Here is a 19,233-nt window from a genome sequence, read left to right on the forward strand (position 1 = left end):
AACAAGTTTTTAAAAAAAATATATTTTGTCTGTAAGGTTAATTTTTTTACATACTGTTCAACTTATATATGAATAATGCATATGTTGATTTTGGTAACTTAAACAAATCAACATATAAGAAATTTAGTTCTTTATACGTAGTCAAAATATTAATGACATTTCTATAAATTACTTTTATTAAATTTGGTAACCTTATTAAATTTAGTACTAGGTCCGGACCCGCACGTACGTGCGACTTTATATTTTACGATATGTGTTTTATAAAATATGTTTTTCAGAAGTAGTATTTAACAAATTATTTTCTATTTTTGTAGTATTTTAGATAATTGTATATAATTCATAATAATATAGAAATTTATTGGAAAATTTTATTTTGTGTTTTAAATAAACTTTGGTACACAAGTTGGTTATTGTTTGATAGAATATAAATTTTGAACAGAAAAGTAAGTATAATTGTTTTATAGAATTAGTTTATTGGTTTGGGTGATTGATAAATAATTTGGATAGTTGCAGAATATTGGTGTATAATAGTATAATAGTATTTATGATTGTTTATAGAATATGTAATATGTAATTTTAAATAAATGGCAAACAATTGTTTTGCTCCTACGAAAATAATGGATATCATTTGTCATTAAAAGGCTATAACCCAACGAAAATTTAGGAGCCCATTAATAAATCAGATAGCAATTTTCTTTTGGGCCGTAACAAACAAAATTGTCTTCAGATCGTTTCACATAAACGATTGATTTTTTTTATTGCATAAATGATTTTTTTTTCTAGAACAGATAACTCTAGAACATTGTCTTATCGTTTTCACTAAAACACACCGAAAAAAAATCAGACGGTTGTTCGTAATAAAAATCATTCGCAAAATTATCTTATAATCAAGATACTATGTCTTCGTTTATCATATGTTAATCGTAACACCGGAATTCTACAAAGAGGTAAACTTATTATTGTTTCAGATTTTGACTTTATTTTTCCATATGTTTCGATTGAAATTCCAATCTCTGAAATTTTATGTTTGAACAGAGCTCATGGGCGTTGATTATCAAGAACCTGATAATATATGGGTAAGTAATGCTAATTTTATATCTTTAAAGTTTTTGAATAAAGAGGTAGAAACAGTTTTGCAAATCTCAGGTGATTGTTCGATCTAAGAATCAATTCCAAAATTTTATGATAATCAAGCTATTACGTCTCCGTTCATCCTTTTTTCATGTCAAATTCATAAAGAGGTAAGCTATGGATTTGATTGTTATTATTGACAAATATTTAAAAAAAAATTGTCAATTCAAATTCGAACTTTGAAATTTTCTGTTTAAACTGAGTTCTTGGGCAATGATTGTCAAGAACCCAGATCTTTACATATAGAAATACATAAATCTCAATCTCTTTGCATAAATCGTCAATTGTGGGATAATTTATTTGAGTGTGTTAGCTAGTAAACCAATTTCTTTACATAAATCGTCTGTTTTCTGATTTAAGATTTTTAGAAATTTGATTGTCTATAAATAATTATTAACAGTTGATTTTGTGTTCTGATATGTGTTTTAATTACAATTTTTTCTATATATATTTCAGATAATGGTTTGCCCAACGATGTTGCCAAAAGAAGATGATTCTGAATAAAATTAAATGGCAAATTTGATGTCATTTAGAAGCCATACCAGAATCTGGAAGCAATGTTAAAGGTTAGAGAAGTGTTATTGATTCAACTTTTGTTTAATCCATAATAATATTTAGCTATTGTTATTTGTTACTCTTTCTGAATTAGTATAATTGTTTTGTCATTTTATGTTTTCAGATTTGACTAAATTTTTCTTTTTGTTTGTTCAATGTATACATTCCAAGCATCAGTTCAAAGTTAAATTATCATGGATGAGGCAGATTTGATGTTGCTTTTGTAGCAATTCAGAAATATAGAAGCTTTGGTAAAGGTTAGTGAGTTGATAAGTTTAAGATCTCTCTTTAGTCCATAGAAATTTTAGAGTATGTTATCTGTCAATAGTTACAGCCGTTATCAATTTTTATGAGTAACTATGTAATTGTCAATTATTTGTTTTGATAGTGACTATTGTTAATTAAACCGAGTAAGTTTCAATATACAACGGCAGACCGCTCAAGACAGGAAATGTTGAGTGTCATGAGCCCAATGCCAATAAATCGTTGGCCATTCCATAGGTACATGTTTTACTTCAATTTTTACCCTTCGAAAAGAGCATCAAACAACTTGTTTGGTTGGCTCTTAAAAAAACCTTCATTGATCTAAATCAGCAGAAGACAGGGAAACCCAACAATGGTGTCAAGCCCACATACCCATAAAGCACCAAAACATGCACCTCGTCCACCCTTTCGAACCAAACTCGCAGAGATGAAGCAAATCACTGCTGTTCTTTTCCAAGACCAGACACCGTTTCCTTCATGATGCATCGTTCCTTCTGTTCTCTAAAGGCCGACTTTGTTCAAACTAATGGCTCCAAAGCACCCTCGAGTGCTCTTCTATGAGCATGAATTATGTCAAGCTGTTGCTTAAAACAACCTTACCTGATTACACTTGCTGCAGTCGGACTCTTCATATTGGTTTCCTCACTTTATGTTGATATTAGGTTTTGTCTTCATTACATTATTGATCATTTCTATTGATGATCATCATTACCTATAGTAAGAAGCATGCAAGAACGGTGCATGCTAGTGGTGCTGCCATGCCATTTTCTTAGAAGAATCGTGAAGAGAACAGATGAAAGCTTTTAAAAGGTGAGTGTGTATCTTCAATTGCATTCTTTACACTATATTTATAGTAAACTCAAGTCGTAGCATTTTGTTAGGGTTTAGTGAATTTCGGCACAAGAATATATTTTCGAGAAAGCATATTTTAGGTATATGCTTGATTTGTTTCTATATGAATCTAGATATGAAAGCTTTTTTTTAGTAAAATTATTAACTAAATACAGATTTGAAGAGATTTTTTATTTTCAAAATATCGGTTGTTATAAAAATATCGGTGAACTGATTTTTTATAAATCGAATTCATTGTTTTGCTTGTTATGGAATTATATTCGAAGCTATATAATCTTATTTATTGAAATTTTAATTGCTAACATTCCGTAAATTATGTATAGATCAGGAATTTTCTTTAGTTGTTCCGATTTGATGCAACACATATCCTTGATTTTTGTGATTAAAAAACATAACTAAATATGGATATATACTGATTTTATTAGTTGTGGTAATCAATCATAAATGAAATCGAATATGTTCGGAATTAAGTTTTCTTTAAATCTATGGAATATATGGGATTTGGGTTGATATGAAAATATTTACGTAGTGATAATTTCTAATTCGAATTTTTAAATTGCTTGATATGGAAATATATGTGAAGGTAGTTAATCTAATTTATTTTTACTTGAATTCATGTAGATCTCGTCCATAAATATTAGGCTAAATATTGGGCTAATTTACTCAAAAGTCCAATACGATTATTCTGCAGGATCCGCGTATTTTACCATTTATGTACCCGGGATCCGCGCATTTTACCGAATTGGGATCCGAATAATGATCCAAGATCCGCGTCCTTCAGAGTGCAAAAATGTCCATTTTACCCCTCAAAGATTTCTTTTATTTAGTCATAGAAATAAAAATTTGTAATGGCATCCTTTGTAATTCTTTACCTTTTATAAGGTTAATTATTATCCAATGCTTCCCGATTAATAGTATAGATTCAAATCTAAGGAAATATTTTAATGTATTTTAAGTCATATTTCCCTTGTAAGGCCAAACCACCACCACCGGTAATCCACCCTCGATTTCGAGGATATTTCCATTATCCATGGGATACATGCAAATTTACATCATAGCTAAACGGAAATAAGAACATGCTCTTGGAGACTTCTCTGAAGAACATGCTCTTGGAGACTTCTCCAAAGAGCAATACTATATGAGAAAACCGGTTCATAAAAGTTCTATAGAAAACTTAAAGGGTAGGGAAAAAAAGGCTACAATGAGATGCACCATAAAGCCCATATGAAAGATCTGATTACGACGCAATAGAATTCTTATTTATGTAATCAGAATCAAGCAAGAACAAGTACTTAAATTTTCTTTGGCTATATGTAAACAAGTTTTTTAAAAAAGATATATTTTTTCTGTAAGTATTAATTTTTTTTCCATACTGTTCAACTTATATATGAATAATGTATATGTTGATTTTGGTGACTTAATCAAATCAACATATAAGAAATTTAGTTCTTTATATGTAGTCAAAATATTAATAACATTTCTATAAATTACTTTTATTAAATTTTGGTAACCTTATTAAATTTAGTATTCAAATATAAGGAAATATTTTAATGTATTTTGCGATGTTTTGCCTATAAATTTGCTATTTTGCGTTCTCATGGTCGCGAGAGAAGTTGAGCAAAAGGTGAAAGTTGTCTTATAACTATTGAGATAACTTGGTATACCGATCTTTGGATAAGAGCTGATGGAAAGTGGCAACGTTGTGAATGCACAACCTGAATTATCAGGCATAAGTAATACATTTTGACTTTTTTAAATTTATTTTCTTGAAAATTTTTATGGTTATAATGTTTTGGTATTCTTTCAGCAGTTGATGAATCTAAAAGTTATATGTACGAGCAGTTATGGAAATTGTGTGCTGGACCTTTATATGATATTCCAAAAGTTGGAGAAAAAGTTTACTACTTTCCTCAAGGCCACATAGAGATTGTGAGCTCTCTCTCTCTCTCTCTCTCTCTCTCTCTCTCTCTCTCTCTCTCTCTCTCTCTCTCTCTCTCTCTCTCTCTCTCTCTCTCTCTCTCTCTCTCTCTCTCTCTCTCTCTCTCTCTCTCTCTCTCTCTCTCTCTCTCTCTCTCTCTCTCTCTCTCTCTCTCTCTCTCTCGTGTTATTGCTATTCAGCTTAAAGTATATCTTTTTGATGTTTTAGCGAATACACATGAGATATATTATCTTATTTTGTATATATTAATTTATTATAAAAAGAACTAATTATTTAATTGTTTGATTTTAGGTGGAAAAAAATAGTGATGAGACTTATGCTGAGATCACTTTGATGCCATATACAACTGTGAGTGGAAAAATCCAAAATTTCATTTTTATCTTATTTTTTAGTGAATTGTAATTTTTCTCCTATTATATCTCATTGATTTTCTGAATTGTTTTTAATTTTTAGCAAGTGGTAATCCATAATCAGAATGATAATCATTATAGGCCATCGGTTAATTCATTTACAAAGGTTTTAACGGCCTCAGATACAAGCGCCCATGGTGGATTCTCTGTTCCGAGAAAACATGCTATTGAATGTCTCCCTCCTCTGGTATTTATGTTTAATATTTTTTTTTATTCAATGAATTCGAATTTTAATTTTTTATTAGACATTTACATATTAAGTTTTGCTTTAGAATATGTCTGAGCCTCTACCGGCACAAGAACTTCTTACTACAGATCTCCAAGGGAATCAATGGAGATTCAAACACAGCTACAGAGGTAATAAATCCTTTTATTTATATAAACATATGATTATCATGACTAGTAACTAATATTCTCTTTCCATGCAGGTACACCGCCAAGACATTTGATAACAACAGGTTGGAACGCATTCACAACATCAAAAAAATTGGTTGCAGGGGATGTTATTGTATTCCTTAGGTATAATATTTTTTTCTTTTTATATTTAATTATTTTGGTTCATGAGTTTTGGACTTTAATCTATTTACTTGTTGTGTCAGGGGAGAGTGTGGAGAGTTACGAGTTGGTATCAGACGGGCAGGGCATCAACAAGGGAACAGACCTTCATCACTAATATCAATAGATAGTATGGGACATGGAGTAATTGCTTCTGCAGTGCATGCTTTTGATAACCAATGTATGTTTATTGTGGTTTGTAAGCCAAGGTAATTCAAAAAACTATGAACTCACATTTATGATTCTATTGAATTATTAATAGATTAGTTTCTTCAACATGTAGGTTTATATTTTGTGTCTTTATATGTATCAGGTCAAGTCAATTTATTGTCAGTTACGACAAATTCTTAGACGCAGTGAACAAGAAGTTCAATGTCGGTTCAAGATTTACAATGCGATTTGAAGGTGATGATTTATCTGAAAGAAGGTAACATTCAACATTTTCTTTCCTCTTAAATATAGCTCTAATGTCTAATATTACCTATTACAATATATTTTGTTTTATTAATTCAGATATTCTGGAACAATTATTGGAGTTAAAGATTTCTCCCCTCATTGGATCGAATCAGAATGGCGAAGCTTAGAAGTAAAATTCTCCTTCACACTTTATAACATTATTTTAAGAGTAAGTTTTTAGTACAATAAATAACATATTATTAATTTACTCTAATTTTGCAGGTGAAGTGGGATGAATTTGCATCATTTCCAAGACCTGATAAAGTTTCCCCATGGGAAATCGAACATTTAACTCCTTTGTCAAATGTTCTCCGGTCATCTTTGCTCAAGAACAAGCGTTCCCGAGAAGTTAATGAAATCGGTATAAAAAAAAACTCTTATAATCTTCTATTTAAGGAATTAATCTTCTATTAAATGAATTAAAAATTCCTTGTGAATACCTCATTATATATATTATATATAGGTTCAACATCATCACATCTCTTGCCTCCTATATCGACACAAGATCAAGAAATTGGACAACCAAGCATGATCTATCCGATGAATGTTCTTCCTAGTTATCGTGATGCAACAGAAGATGCTGAGATTCCTTCTAGGTTGCTAATTAGCTACCCTGTCCCAACAATGCCCAAACTAACTTACAATAACAATCAAATGGTTACACCACTAGAAAAAAATATAACAACCAATGCCAGCGCCAGTTGTAGACTGTTTGGAGTCTCTCTTGCCACTCCTTCAGAGATCAAAGATCCCATTGACCAACAAGACTCATATCAGATATCTGAGATTTCTAAACTCTCTCAAGAGAAAAAGTTTGGTCTTGGTCAAACTTTAACATCTGCAAGAGAGATCCAAAGCAAGCAGTTAAGTTCTACTAGAAGCTGTACCAAAGTAAGTATAAGATCAATATATTATTACTCTTTATATATGAATCTTTTTCTCATTGTACCCAACTCACGCAATCTTGATATGGAACAGGTTCAAATGGAAGGTGTAACAGTAGGAAGAGCTTTGGATTTAAGTGTTCTTAATGGATATGATCAACTAATACTAGAATTGGAGAAACTCTTTGATCTCAACGGCCAGTTGCAAACCCGCAACCAATGGGAAATAAGTTTCATAGACAATGAAGGAGATAAGATGTTTGTTGGAGATGATCCATGGCCGTAAGTTTCCTTTCTCTTTCTATTCATCAAAAATTAGTTAAAATCCTGAGAGATAATATTTTATTTTGGATGTTGTGTGCATGTAGTGAATTCTGCAACATGGTGAAGAGGATTATCATATATACAAAAGAGAAGGTCAAAAACTTAAAGTCCGAACAATCTCTCAAATTGAATAAATAATCAAAACAATGTAATAAAAAGGGGTATAAAATATAACCGATGTCTTGTTCTAGTTTTTTTTGTTTCCCTTATTTGTTGTTGCATGCGTTTGTATTATATACCTCTATTTCCATCATTCATAAATAAAACAAAATCCCCTTGTTTTCGTTAAATTAAGTTTCCTTTCTAATTCATATAATCTACTTATCACTGCTACATTCTAAAGATTTGAGAGTAGTATATATTTTATAGAATTTTGAAAAGAAAATTGTGTAACGCGAAGTATAGAGTCATTCAATTAATTGAAGATTTTACTCTACCTATTATGTACTTGCAAAATGCAAAACAAGTATTTTGGAGACATAAACCAAAAGATACTGTAAAATAGTTCTATAAATCTATCACTACATTTGTTATCTTTATTATTGTTACTATCATAAAGATGTATTATGGAAAAATCTGGATATTCAAGTATTTAAATATTTATTCATGCTACCTTTCTTACCAGAGTTTGACTTCAGTTACTCGTGTTACCTTGCATTGTACGGGCCAATAACAGAAAAAAGCATTTATATGAAATAAAATATAAGTCAAGCAAATATGAAAATGAAAAGTATAAAATCTCACTGTGTAACTGATCCATTTTTAACACATAAACTAGGATATAACCCGCGGTACACCGCATGACAAATTTTATTTCTCCATATAATAATGCTAGACTTTTACAGATTTAAATGAGTATTAAAATTATATGATTTAATTTTTAGTGTTTTTATACGTTGTAACACTCGTCCCGCCATATAGGCCAAGACAACATGTTATTCATCCGATCTTGCCAAAACGTTTTCTTTAGACTTCATCGATGAACAAAACATTGCACAACAACTCATGAGGTTTATTCACCTAAGGAAAAAAAGGGGGAAAATGGGTGAGTAAAGAATACTCAGTGAGGGGAATCAACTCTGCCCACTGAAACATAGAATACTTTCTTAAGCTATACAACCATAATCATAACATATAAACTTAGACACTAGCAATCACATAACATTCCTTACTTGCTAAACATAACAACATTCATGACATTCATCTTAACCACATAACCATACATACATCGTTAGCCTCGGTTTCCTCCACCTATGAGCTCTTTCTCTCTTGGAAGATTTAGTCCAATAAAACACTCACTACAACTTCGTCGGTTTGGTAACTAGGAGACGGTGGCGGCGATCTCACTATTAAGACTCATGCTACTTCTCCTCCTCACGAGTCCGACGACACAACAACAACGGCAACGCTAACAACACCACAAAAACAACGCCTCCATCTCTTTCCTCTAAAGAACGTACGACAACAATAATAAGAACATGTCTATGACTTTTCAAGCCTCGTCAAGGTGATGGTCCGTTCTTTAAGGTTTAGGTGTGCGTGTCTCCCTAACGGCTCGTGAAGAAGAACTTACATACATAAGTATATGTATTCGTGACATATACACACTTAGTTTAGGGTTCGTTGTTGGGCTTCGATGGGCCTGAAGAACTTACATAATTAGCCGAAACAAATTGGCCCTCTAATATAGAACCGGGGTGTTACATACGTAACCCGTGGTACGTATAATTTAGTGTTGTAATTCTAAACTTAGAATAGTCAAAGGACATTAACATTCTATTTAACTCATTCTCTATCAGATTAATGCTAATTCATATCTGCTCTACTAATTAACCCGCGAGCTCTTACTATTTTTGAAACAAAAAAATATTAAAAAATATTCTATCTAAGTTATAATACATGTTCGATGATTAAACATCAAAAAATATAATCATACTAACATCAACTATAACATGTCCCATGATATGATATATGAGCTCTTGACGTTTTTATACTTCTAATGAAATTTTAAAAATTTAAAAGAATAGTTGTGTTAAAATTTAAAAGAATAGTTGTGTTTACAACAATCAATAATAATAATTATTTTTTGGGGCAAACAATCAATAATTATTAAGATTAACAAATCTCAGCTTGATTTTAAATCAAACAAATATATTTGATATTTAATAAGAGAATTGTTGTCAACATTATTTATAACAAAGTATAAAATCTCACTTTGTAGCTGATCCATTTTTAACCCATAAATGGACAAAAGATTGTATCTTTACAATAAGAACTTGTAATGTCAGCATAACAGTATTAAAAATAAATTATATTGTAAATAATGAAAAACTAGGGAAGTCGGCCAATTCATATTCTAATACAACTCTTAAAGTTGAAATCATACGTACATACTGTGTGAATACATACTTCATTGTTAGAATGTAAATTTTTATTTTGGAGATTAGAGAATAAGATACTACGATGTAATGTTGGAAAGAAATGACAATGTGACTTGGAAATTTAAAGAATAACTTATACGGAAAATCGGGATTAAAAGCGGTGTTATAGTAATTACTAAGAAAAAATCGATAATGTCAAGAGGAAGGAAGGAAGATAAAAGGAAAGAGGACCATGTTGTATATTTTCAACAATAAAATAATAAATTGTTTAGAGAACAAAAATTGATATGAATAATCACTCTTGTAAAATAATATATATTGCATAGATGCAACCATGTTACATATGCAGGATTACTACAACCACAAAAACTTTCTATTGTCGAATGCATAATATGTTTTATCGCATTCGAATACTGAAAAAATAATATCATATTCAAATAAGATATTATATATAGATTTTGTCTTGTTTGTGCGTAACTGAAAGTAATAAAACTACTAACACTTGTACATATCGATAATTTTAGTATTGAATTTATACATTTCAAAACTGCATTGTTACCTGCAAAGATATTTTAAAAGTTTATTTTTTCCGATATATTAGTTTATTTTCCGGTAACGATTTTTATATATTAATAGATGTTCAATATAAGCTTTTACCACCCGACTAATCTTCCTCGATGAGTGTAGCCGTCGAGAAGTCTACTCACCAAATTTTCTAATGGACCTTAAATATGGTACCATATCGACTTGCAAGATAAAGTGATAATTCTTTAAATTGTCATTATCTTTTATATTGCTATTTCGTATACATCAATTAACTATCGACCAGGTCTACTACTCAACACCACTAATCTAACACCAAGACATTAATGAGTTAACTAACACCCTAATCAAAATATTTACATCCATGACAATCACCCCAACCCATATCACGCAGATTGCGGATTTATCCATCTAACTTACTATCTAGAAACCAATGTATGAACATCCAAAAATTCTTTAGCAAGAATTCAAAAATCAGTGGAGTAGGTTCTAGTATCCATCTTACCTTCTTCTCTATCGGTGGTTGTGTAGATAGTGGCGGCTTTCTTCTTCCCGACAATGAGGACTCTCGGCGGCTTGATCTCTTTTTTTCCCCCAAAAAAATTCAGCCACAAATGTTTCACCACTATTTATAATGTCAAGTCTTGCTCGTCCATCAACTCTGATTTTCCTTTTCTCTGTACCACGCTTTCGGTGTCATTTTATTTCCCTCTTCTTCCGTATACCAATTGATGCGTGTGATTGCATCGCTTCAATATTTTACCTCAAAAGACCACACGACTATTGCAAGTGCACACTGAATCAGTTGTAGCATTTAAAGATCAAATCCCACAGAGAGAGAGAAGTAGTTCGGACAAATCCTTTTGAACAAAGTAAAGCTAGGACAAAACAATAAAAGAGGAGTTGTTGGTTATGTCACGGTTGCAAGTAAAGTAAATAAGAAAGCGAGTAAAGAAAGCAAAGTAAATAAACGAGTAAAGAAAGCAAGTAATCAATAAGAGACAAACATTGGGTATCAAGGGTATCGCAGGGGGTTCAATGATCGCTATCTAAGAAATACTAGAATTAGGTTTGTTTACTTCTAAGTCTCGGACATACGAAACACTAAGATTCGGCTAACCCTATGTTATAGAATTAGTCGGCTAAAATCCTTATACACGGTTACTCAACCTGATGTACTACTTTTACCCAATAACTTATCGAACCTCAAGGAGCAATGAACCAACACACTAGGAATGCATACATTCACTTAATCTAAGCAAAATAGATGATTTTGGTTTTGTAAACTTGACTAACAAAGTAAATAACAATACAAAACAAGACAAATAAAAGTAAAATGCAAAAGACTAACAAGTTTCGAAAGTAAACAAAGCGGAAAAATGACAAGCTACTAAGCGATAACTAAAAGCGAATTCTCGGGTTAAAGGGAATTGATTAGGAATGATAAAGAAGTGGATTATGGAGCTTCAAACAACTTCTAATAAGCAATGATCCCTAGGCCATAGAACACTAACCAACACTAACACATTTCCATGACATTAGTCCATTTACTAATCAATTAATCAACAACTTCTTCCAAAGGCAATCAATTGACTAACAAGCATTATAAATAGGTCTATCTAGCCACTTAACACCCTAGTCAACAATTTCCAAAGGTAAGGAATGTAAAGCACTTAAAGGTTTTGGTTCAGGAATTTCATCGAACTCCTTTCGGGCATGAAATTCTTAAAATCTAAATCAACATGATCAAGGCTAATCTAGCTTTATAAACAACCAATAAGTAAGGATCTTAAGTAATCTAGCCCTAAACTCCATAACCCAATAACTAAACCATCCTAATCTACCTTAACCTAAGAACTCTAAATGACTACTTACTCATGATCATGATTACACAAAGCAATAGGTTTGATCTTTGTGAAATCATAATTAGAGAAGGTAGATTAGAGATTAAAAGAGAAGACAGATAACAGCGTGTGGTTTATGGCCTGGTCAACGAATAGGTTTGTGCAAAATGTCTGAAACCCCTGAATTGCAACTCATATCTGACGACGAAGATGGATAATTCAATGATGTTTAAGATTTCGAGCTCTCAAAGGAAATTTTTGAGAATTAGGGATTTGAGAATGGTTAACGAGTGCAAATGGCTGTTATCGGATCTGTTAACGACAGATAACAGCGTGTGGTTTATGGCCTGGTCAACGAATAGGTTTGTGCAAAATGTCTGATCAACTTTAAGTTCATGTTTAATTTGGCCATATAAAAAGTTCACGTATTAAACGACCATTTTTTGAAAGTTCGGCTATTAAACGATATTTTTCCCAAATGAAATTAGTATTGATCCTCGTAAATAATCCAAAACTGAAGCCCACATCAATAATAGTTTTTGTATATAAATAATTATTAATAATTTGACACAAGAATCTTAAAGATCCAATTGGAGACGACGATCATATCATCGAGCGATGGATTTGGCAGAATTGTGGGCGATTTTCGGACCCGGATTCTCCGGCGCCGTTTTCGGAACCGGGTGGTGGTTTTGGGTCGACGCCGTCGTGTGCAGTTCCATCCAAGTTCCTTTCGTCCATTACCTTCCCGGTAATATACATCCATCGAAAAGTCAATTTAGGGTTTCAGAAATTTGATTTTGGGGGTTTTCGCAGGCATATTCGCATCTCTCGGAGCTTTGATGTTCAATTGCGTCAGAAAAGAGGATATTGATTACTCTCCTTATGACGAAGGCGAATGGAGGTAAGTTTTCGAATCGATTGATCAATTTGAATTCAGAATCAAAATTCAGTTCTTTAACCTAAAAGCTTGGTTACTTTTTGTTTTTTGTTTTATATGTAATTCTGTGGAAACTAGAAGATAGTTGAGATAAGTGTTCAAATTATAGCTGAGATTTGTGACTGATCCATTTAGTTTGAAGTATTGAGTGATCCTTGCTTCTATAAGTGTTGAAGTATTCATGATTTGTGTTTTATGGATTTGGATTCTTGGCTACAGAATCAAGCTATGGCTTTTTCACAGCTAATGTCGTCGTAGCGTTTGTTTCCGTAGCTGCTTCTGATTCAGTTTTTGATCAAGATAAGACTTAAGAGATTGGTTAGAAGCTTGTTGATATATCTTGTGTGTTGCAACCCTATTTTCTGAAATAAAGTTTTCGCGGAGGTTTGCGGCTGGTTTCAGCTGTTCTTGATTTGTGTTTTTATTTATTTTGATTGTTGACTGCAGATTGAAGCTATGGCTTTTCATAGCGTATGTCGTAGCATTTGTTTCCTTAGCTGCTTCTGTTGGCTTGCTGATTCAAGATTCGGTTGTGAAGACTGGGCCTTCGACTTGGACTGGTGTGGCTGGAGTTTTTCAATGCGTGTTTGTATTGATAAGGTAAAGGCGTTTTTACACTTTCTATGTTTATCTAATACTTCTGGCTACTCTTCTGGTTGTGCATTTCTTTGAAGCACCCTAAAACACTCCTTTTTGATTGGGAAAATGTGACTGAGAAGATTGAACTCGAACAACTTTAGAAAATCTACCTAAACTTGTATAATCAGATCATGATATTTAGTGATTCTTACGCTATTAGTCCTCTGAATTCTGATAGTTCAATACTTAAGTAATGGGCTGCCTTTTTTATGCATCTGAACTAAAACTAGCCTTTGGTATCATCTTTAGTAATCAAAGTAAATTTTGTACTGTTAACAATAAATTCAAACTAAACATTTGTTCATTAGCATTAAGATTAGTTTTTTTCTCAGCTAGTAGTAGCATAAGACTATATGGGTATAGCTAGCTTTTGTATGGCACAGTCAAAACCTGGCAAATGTGATTTGTATTTGCAATGACACAGTAAAGCCCCTTAACCTTTTTCTTTTAATGCAAATCTTGTGTGTATATCTCTGGGCACTGATCATAATTGTTTTGACAGTGGGCTTATGTATTGGACATCGCACTCAGAGTAAGTAAACGCACAGACTCATACTTCATCTCCGACCCAGATACGTGATGTGACAACTTGCAAGTTCCTCTCTTTTCTCTACTCTGTAAATTCATGTGTCTTGTCTCATCAGCTCGGCGTTGTGTGCGAGATTTCTCTGTTGCATCAGTGTGTGTTTGTGTTAAACTTTGTGGTAATGTTATTGAAAATACACCTTTAGTACAAGAATGTATTGGACTACAAATCATTCAATCGTCCAAAGAAAACACAACCAGGCAAACTCGTTAAATTGCCATGTGCTGCGCCTTCTAATTAAAACGCGTAATTAGATTATCGAGTGTTGCAGCGTTTCCAAGCCAGATTCATTTGTTGGTTATCTAGAAACGAAAACTCAAAATCATGTGATCAGCAAGAAGAGGGTATATGCTCAATAAGATAAAGGAAGTTAGAAAAGAAAACCATAAGCCCCATTAAGAAGACGAGAGAAGAAAGAGACCTCACTTAGATGTTGGAACTGTCTTGGAAGAAAACCAAAAAGGGCACTATTATCATCAGCGTTGCAGACCAAAGAATAGCAAAAGTATAAAGCTGTGAGAGATATGTTTAAGATGTTAGACAATATGTCGACAGCGGAATTCTTTTACCAAACAAAATATACATAAGTTCTTGCGTATAGTCACAATGTGCAAGTATTTTCGATAAAGATCCCAATACAATATGAATAGTTAAGAGATAGTTTCAGGTACCACAAAAACTATATCTGGCCCTCAAAGTGGTGTTATATAATATTCGCTCTAAGAAGCTTGAATTTGGTTGAAAAGGTTAGGCTTGGTCAAATTTACATAGATCCTCTCTCTTTTTTTTTTGTGTTTGATACGAGTAGTTTATATAAAAGGGTATTTCGTAGATCTTTGGTGAATTACAAAAGGAACCAAGGAATTTGTTAATGGAGCTCCTCCCACTCTCCCTAGAGATTACTCACCAAAATACTCGATAAAACTCTCCCAAATCTCTCAGACATCATATATAGACAAAACCAAGAAAGCTAAACCAACCATGGTTTACCCTCATAATAATATTATTCAGCCTTTTAACTACTTCTATCACCAATCTGCTACGAGTATTCTTCAAGATTCGAGGTCGAATCTTCTTTCAATGGAGAGTCTTGATGCAGAACATCAAATCGTGATGGGTGCTGGTTTACACAGGTTTGTGTCTTGAGTCTTTGTTGGCTTTATCCAATGATTTGTGTTGATGAAAAACTCTTTCGCAAATTATATATTCTCCTGGCAGCAGTAACTGTAAGAGACAACTCTCTTGCTTATCGAGGGCAAAAAGACAAAAAGAGGAACATGTGTATGAGAGCTGAGCCATTTTTTTCAGACCAAAGAAAGATCTACAAAGTCTGAAGAGGGCAGGACACTCATATGGCAACTCAAAGCCTCATCAGCTTTATTTGCACTATTTGCAAATCATCAAAACAAACAAACAAAAACCCTCCTGCCTTTCTCCTCTCCCATTGCCATAGTAGCTAAGCTTTTCTCAGGAACAAAAAGACCAAAAGAAGAAAAATATAAAAAGAAATTAGAAACTATCTTTCCAAAAACCAGTACTTTCTTCAGTTTTGTAAAGTTGGGTTCAGGAGTCTTAAACTACATCCTCTCTTGCTTCATGTATCATGGAAAGATTCTGCGGCAATGACGGCCTCAGCTCCTTGTACTGTTTAAACAAAACAAAGAACATAACCATTGTTAATCTTTCTTGAGTTATAATATGAGAAAGAGAGAAAGAGGGACTGGGACTGTTATGTCTTTTTACCTGTTCATAAAAGGTTTTTATCTCCTCCTCTGTGAGAGCTTCATCTTCACCATTGTTTTCATCCCAGCCGAGCGATCTAAGGAACTCTGCCTCTTCCTCATCTGGAGTGTCAGTTGCTTCAAAGCCACTAGTATGAGAAGCTACCTGGACCCTTTCAGTCACTTCGAGGCCACTTGTTGCCTGTGGACTTGAAGGGTCACTAGCTTTAAGATCCTTTGAGCTGTTGACTTTTCCCTCAACAGAAGAAGAGACACTGGTTGAAGAGTCAACGGGATCGGTGGAGATGCTTGTTGATGCAGTTTTTTTCTGCTTCAGAGCACTGTAAAATGCACTCCTGCTCTGAGTTTGAGCAGTGGAAGATTTCTTTTCGATAGTTTGGCCAGATATTATGGAGAAGGCACTAGCTCCCTTGAGCTCCTTTGGGCTGTTTATACTTCTCACAGGAGCAGATTGCGTTGATTGAGCATTGGACATCTGCTGGTTTGAGCCGGCTCGAGTGTTTGTATTAGCACTAGGGCTTCCAGATTCTTTAACAGCACTGACACCATTTTCCCTAGCCGGTTTGAGAACCAACAGCTTCTTCTCAGGTTTGATTTGACCACTAGGATTAGACTGGAAATTCCCAAGTAGGACAGAGGGCTGTTGTTGGGCATTTCTTGAGGGAGCAAGACAAGTTTCACCAGTTCGAACCACTTGCTTAGTCTTGGATTTATCAGAAGAATTCAGACTCTAACAAATCAAATAAAACAGATATTGATTGTAGCACAAGATGAATGAGGAATGATAAAACTGACTAAGGTAAATACTTACCGAGCACTTTGGTGCTGAAGGCACAACCGGTATCAATTGCCTTGACTGCTTGATTGCCAAGTCCTCGAGTCGTTGTGTCTTCACAGATCCCTGAAAAAGATGGTCATAATCTTAGAAAAGCAGAGAGATAAGTGTACAACAAAGTTATACCAAGATGATGCGAATCATACTTGGGGAGGGGTGTGAGTTCTTGCTGGAGCCTGAACCAATGCTTCTGCCATGTTAAGACCAGTTGTTCCAGTTAAAGTTCCCGTGCTAACAGCATTAGCCTTTGGGGACGTTAATGACCCAGCACAAGCCTTCTCGATTACATTGGGAACCTCTGCCAGAGCCGATGTCCAACCTTCCCCACCAATCAAAGCTGAGTTACCAACTGGCAAGTTCTGAACAGCTGAACTTATACCAGGAGATGAGACTCGTACAACATCTTGCCCATTTTGCTTCTCTTCAGCTCCAAGTGAAGGAAAATCCTTATCAAACCCAGTTCTCTGAAAGCTATTCCCAATGCTAGGTCCAGAAAGTACTCCATTTCCATTGTAACTATTACCAGTGCTACCATTTTTCAAGCCCACTGTTAATCCTCGAGACAGGTGGTCTCCCTGTTTCCTTGTAACCATTGAATGTGATCGTCTCAATGGATCCGGATCCCTACCAGTCAAGATAGTTCTAAGAGGGATAGAAGTGTCAAGGTCCCATGGATCCACATAGCTTACCCTATCCTTGTCCCTGCTGCGGTCCTTATCCCTTTGACTCCTATTAAAGTTGAAACTACTATATGCATGCTTTGCAGAACCATTACTAGAGCCCCTCCTTGAATTAGTAGAAGAAGATCGATCCAGAAAAGGAGAATGAATTGAATCAACGTCACTTTTGCTCCTAGAGTTCCTATTCCTGCTATTATGTTGTAAAGATGCAGAATCTAGACAAACAAAACAAGATAGGAAACAGTAAAAATCACGGTATTCTGACTAAAGAGGCAAAGATCAACACGCGAAGCCTCAACAAATATGAATGAAATATGCTCCATGATGAAACATACCTGAATGAGAAGAGGATGATACAAGGAGGTGGTTTGAACTCCCACCACCAGAAGCATGCCCTGAACTTCTCAACCATTCCGGAGCTAAAGAGTGTTCACCTTTGTCCATTAGGAAAGCTGTACCTCATCAGATAAAAGAAAGAACACACACTTTCTCTGACCTTCTTCACCCCCCAACAACAATAGACAAAGTTCCTCTGAAAAAAGTTCTAACCTATCCTAGCTTTCTCTAGCATCTAAAAAATCTACCACGGTGAACGCCAGGCGACGAATCAGAACCCGAATCCAATCTCTAGGCTGCTTTAAACACTAATGCAATCTCGTGAACGCACCAGGATGACAAAACCTTCTACACTTCCATCCCTCAGACAGATGGCTTAGAAGAGCAATTTAGCTTCACGCTAGAGAACACTCATCCTTAAGAACACACACACCAAAGGGACAAACCCCAAACACATCTATTCAATGCCACAGCCACAATTCAAGTGATGAAACCCTAACACCTACACATATAATCTCTTAATCTCTATCTCTAAATCACCAGTGCCAATATTAATCAGCCAAAGGCTCTCTATCTAGGGTTCCAGAAACCAACAAACTCCGCTTAAAGCAACAATCAGAAAAAATTCCCCAAAAACCAGAAACGACGAAGGCACAAAAACCACAAAAGGGTATGTAATAGAGATAGAGGACACACCAAAAACCCTAACCCAGAAAGAGATTGTTGCGTCTCGTAGATTCAATCGCTCAATCGAAAGAAATGGCCTTTTAATTTCTTTTTAACCCACAAGGAGAGAAAACGACAAGCTTTGTGAAAGCGATACAAGGAGAAGGATGGATTAAGAAGAAGGAAACTTGTCGAAGAAATATTGAAATCAGATGAAATTAGGGTTTTTGCGAGTGGTTGTCGAAGAAGAAGAAGAAAGGAGGCGAGAAAATTTTGTTAAATTGGTTTCTCTTCTGTGTCAATTTTTTGGGAACGAAACGTATGAAGAAACAATGAGCCTTTTTTTCCTCTCCTTAGAACAATAATCAAAATATATATATTTAATGTTCTTTTTTAATTTCGGAATTTGTTTTTGTTTTGTTTAATCTAATTTGAATTAGTTAAAATTCAGGTACGTAGGTGTATAATATAGGCCCAACTAATGATCCTAGATGGGCCCATAAACCTTTTTCTCTGTATTGTTCAGTCAATGTGTTTTCTTCTGTACAACGACGGACTTGGTTGTGTAAGAGTAAAACCTTACATTCTAAAGAGGATGAGTTTTCACCAATTTGATGCAAGTAACGAACCATTTTAATGTAAGTAACGAGGGTCATTGATGTCCTTCATAT

General features: G+C 34.1%; 3 protein-coding genes and 1 long non-coding RNA gene across 9 annotated transcripts; 3 read left to right on the forward strand and 1 right to left on the reverse strand.

Moving 5' to 3' along the window:
- Nucleotides 1-481: 481 nt before the first annotated feature.
- Nucleotides 482-3,714, forward strand: LOC9327285. 6 transcript variants are annotated; one of them, XR_002329115.1, is made up of 6 exons: nt 482-947; nt 1,036-1,076; nt 1,147-1,241; nt 1,588-1,697; nt 1,864-2,760; nt 3,424-3,714. It is a non-coding gene; the product is annotated as an uncharacterized LOC9327285 (long non-coding RNA). The 6 variants fall into 6 exon arrangements; XR_002329113.1 differs by lacking the exon at nt 1,147-1,241 and having other exon boundaries at nt 1,864-2,187; nt 2,281-2,760; XR_002329114.1 differs by lacking the exon at nt 1,147-1,241 and having other exon boundaries at nt 1,864-2,187; nt 2,284-2,760.
- Nucleotides 3,715-4,486: 772 nt separating this feature from the next.
- LOC9327286 (auxin response factor 22) lies at nt 4,487-7,641 on the forward strand. Its single transcript, XM_021014287.1, is given in 15 exon segments — nt 4,487-4,535; nt 4,613-4,799; nt 4,899-4,926; nt 5,033-5,089; nt 5,195-5,338; nt 5,424-5,508; nt 5,580-5,670; nt 5,751-5,915; nt 6,020-6,133; nt 6,220-6,292; nt 6,385-6,523; nt 6,626-7,053; nt 7,141-7,328; nt 7,415-7,445; nt 7,448-7,641. Coding segments are annotated over 15 exon segments (1,836 nt in total). The 3' UTR covers nt 7,505-7,641.
- A 5,057-nt stretch (nt 7,642-12,698) lies between these two features.
- LOC9327287 (transmembrane protein 50A) lies at nt 12,699-14,502 on the forward strand. Its single transcript, XM_002891179.2, has 4 exons — nt 12,699-12,889; nt 12,955-13,042; nt 13,526-13,678; nt 14,220-14,502. The coding sequence occupies exons 1-4, from the start codon at nt 12,757-12,759 to the stop codon at nt 14,251-14,253; spliced, it is 408 nt and encodes a 135-aa protein (XP_002891225.1). The 5' UTR covers nt 12,699-12,756; the 3' UTR covers nt 14,254-14,502.
- A 1,069-nt stretch (nt 14,503-15,571) lies between these two features.
- LOC9327288 (mediator of RNA polymerase II transcription subunit 1) lies at nt 15,572-18,905 on the reverse strand. Its single transcript, XM_002893876.2, has 5 exons — nt 17,896-18,905; nt 17,027-17,775; nt 16,857-16,946; nt 16,047-16,775; nt 15,572-15,947 (listed from the first exon to the last, which is right to left on the reverse strand). The coding sequence occupies exons 1-5, from the start codon at nt 18,002-18,004 to the stop codon at nt 15,876-15,878; spliced, it is 1,749 nt and encodes a 582-aa protein (XP_002893922.1). The 5' UTR covers nt 18,005-18,905; the 3' UTR covers nt 15,572-15,875.
- Between the last annotated feature and the right edge of the window lie 328 nt (nt 18,906-19,233).

The sequence above is a fragment of the Arabidopsis lyrata genome, assembly GCF_000004255.2.
Source record: "Arabidopsis lyrata subsp. lyrata unplaced genomic scaffold ARALYscaffold_1, whole genome shotgun sequence".
In the NCBI taxonomy this organism is placed as follows: Eukaryota; Viridiplantae; Streptophyta; class Magnoliopsida; order Brassicales; family Brassicaceae; genus Arabidopsis; species Arabidopsis lyrata.

Bases quoted from the DNA above. Each gene is read 5' to 3' on its own strand.
- LOC9327288 (XM_002893876.2), bottom strand. From the start codon at position 18,004: ATGGACAAAGGTGAACACTCTTTAGCTCCGGAATGGTTGAGAAGTTCA. The intron at 17,776-17,895 runs GTATGTTTCATC...TTGTTTGTCTAG, and splicing joins ATCATCCTCTTCTCATTCAG to ATTCTGCATCTTTACAACAT. The intron at 15,948-16,046 runs GTAAAAAGACAT...TTGTTTAAACAG, and splicing joins TAAAAACCTTTTATGAACAG to TACAAGGAGCTGAGGCCGTC.
- LOC9327287 (XM_002891179.2), top strand. From the start codon at position 12,757: ATGGATTTGGCAGAATTGTGGGCGATTTTCGGACCCGGATTCTCCGGC. The intron at 12,890-12,954 runs GTAATATACATC...GGGTTTTCGCAG, and splicing joins TTTCGTCCATTACCTTCCCG to GCATATTCGCATCTCTCGGA. The intron at 13,679-14,219 runs GTAAAGGCGTTT...TTGTTTTGACAG, and splicing joins TGCGTGTTTGTATTGATAAG to TGGGCTTATGTATTGGACAT.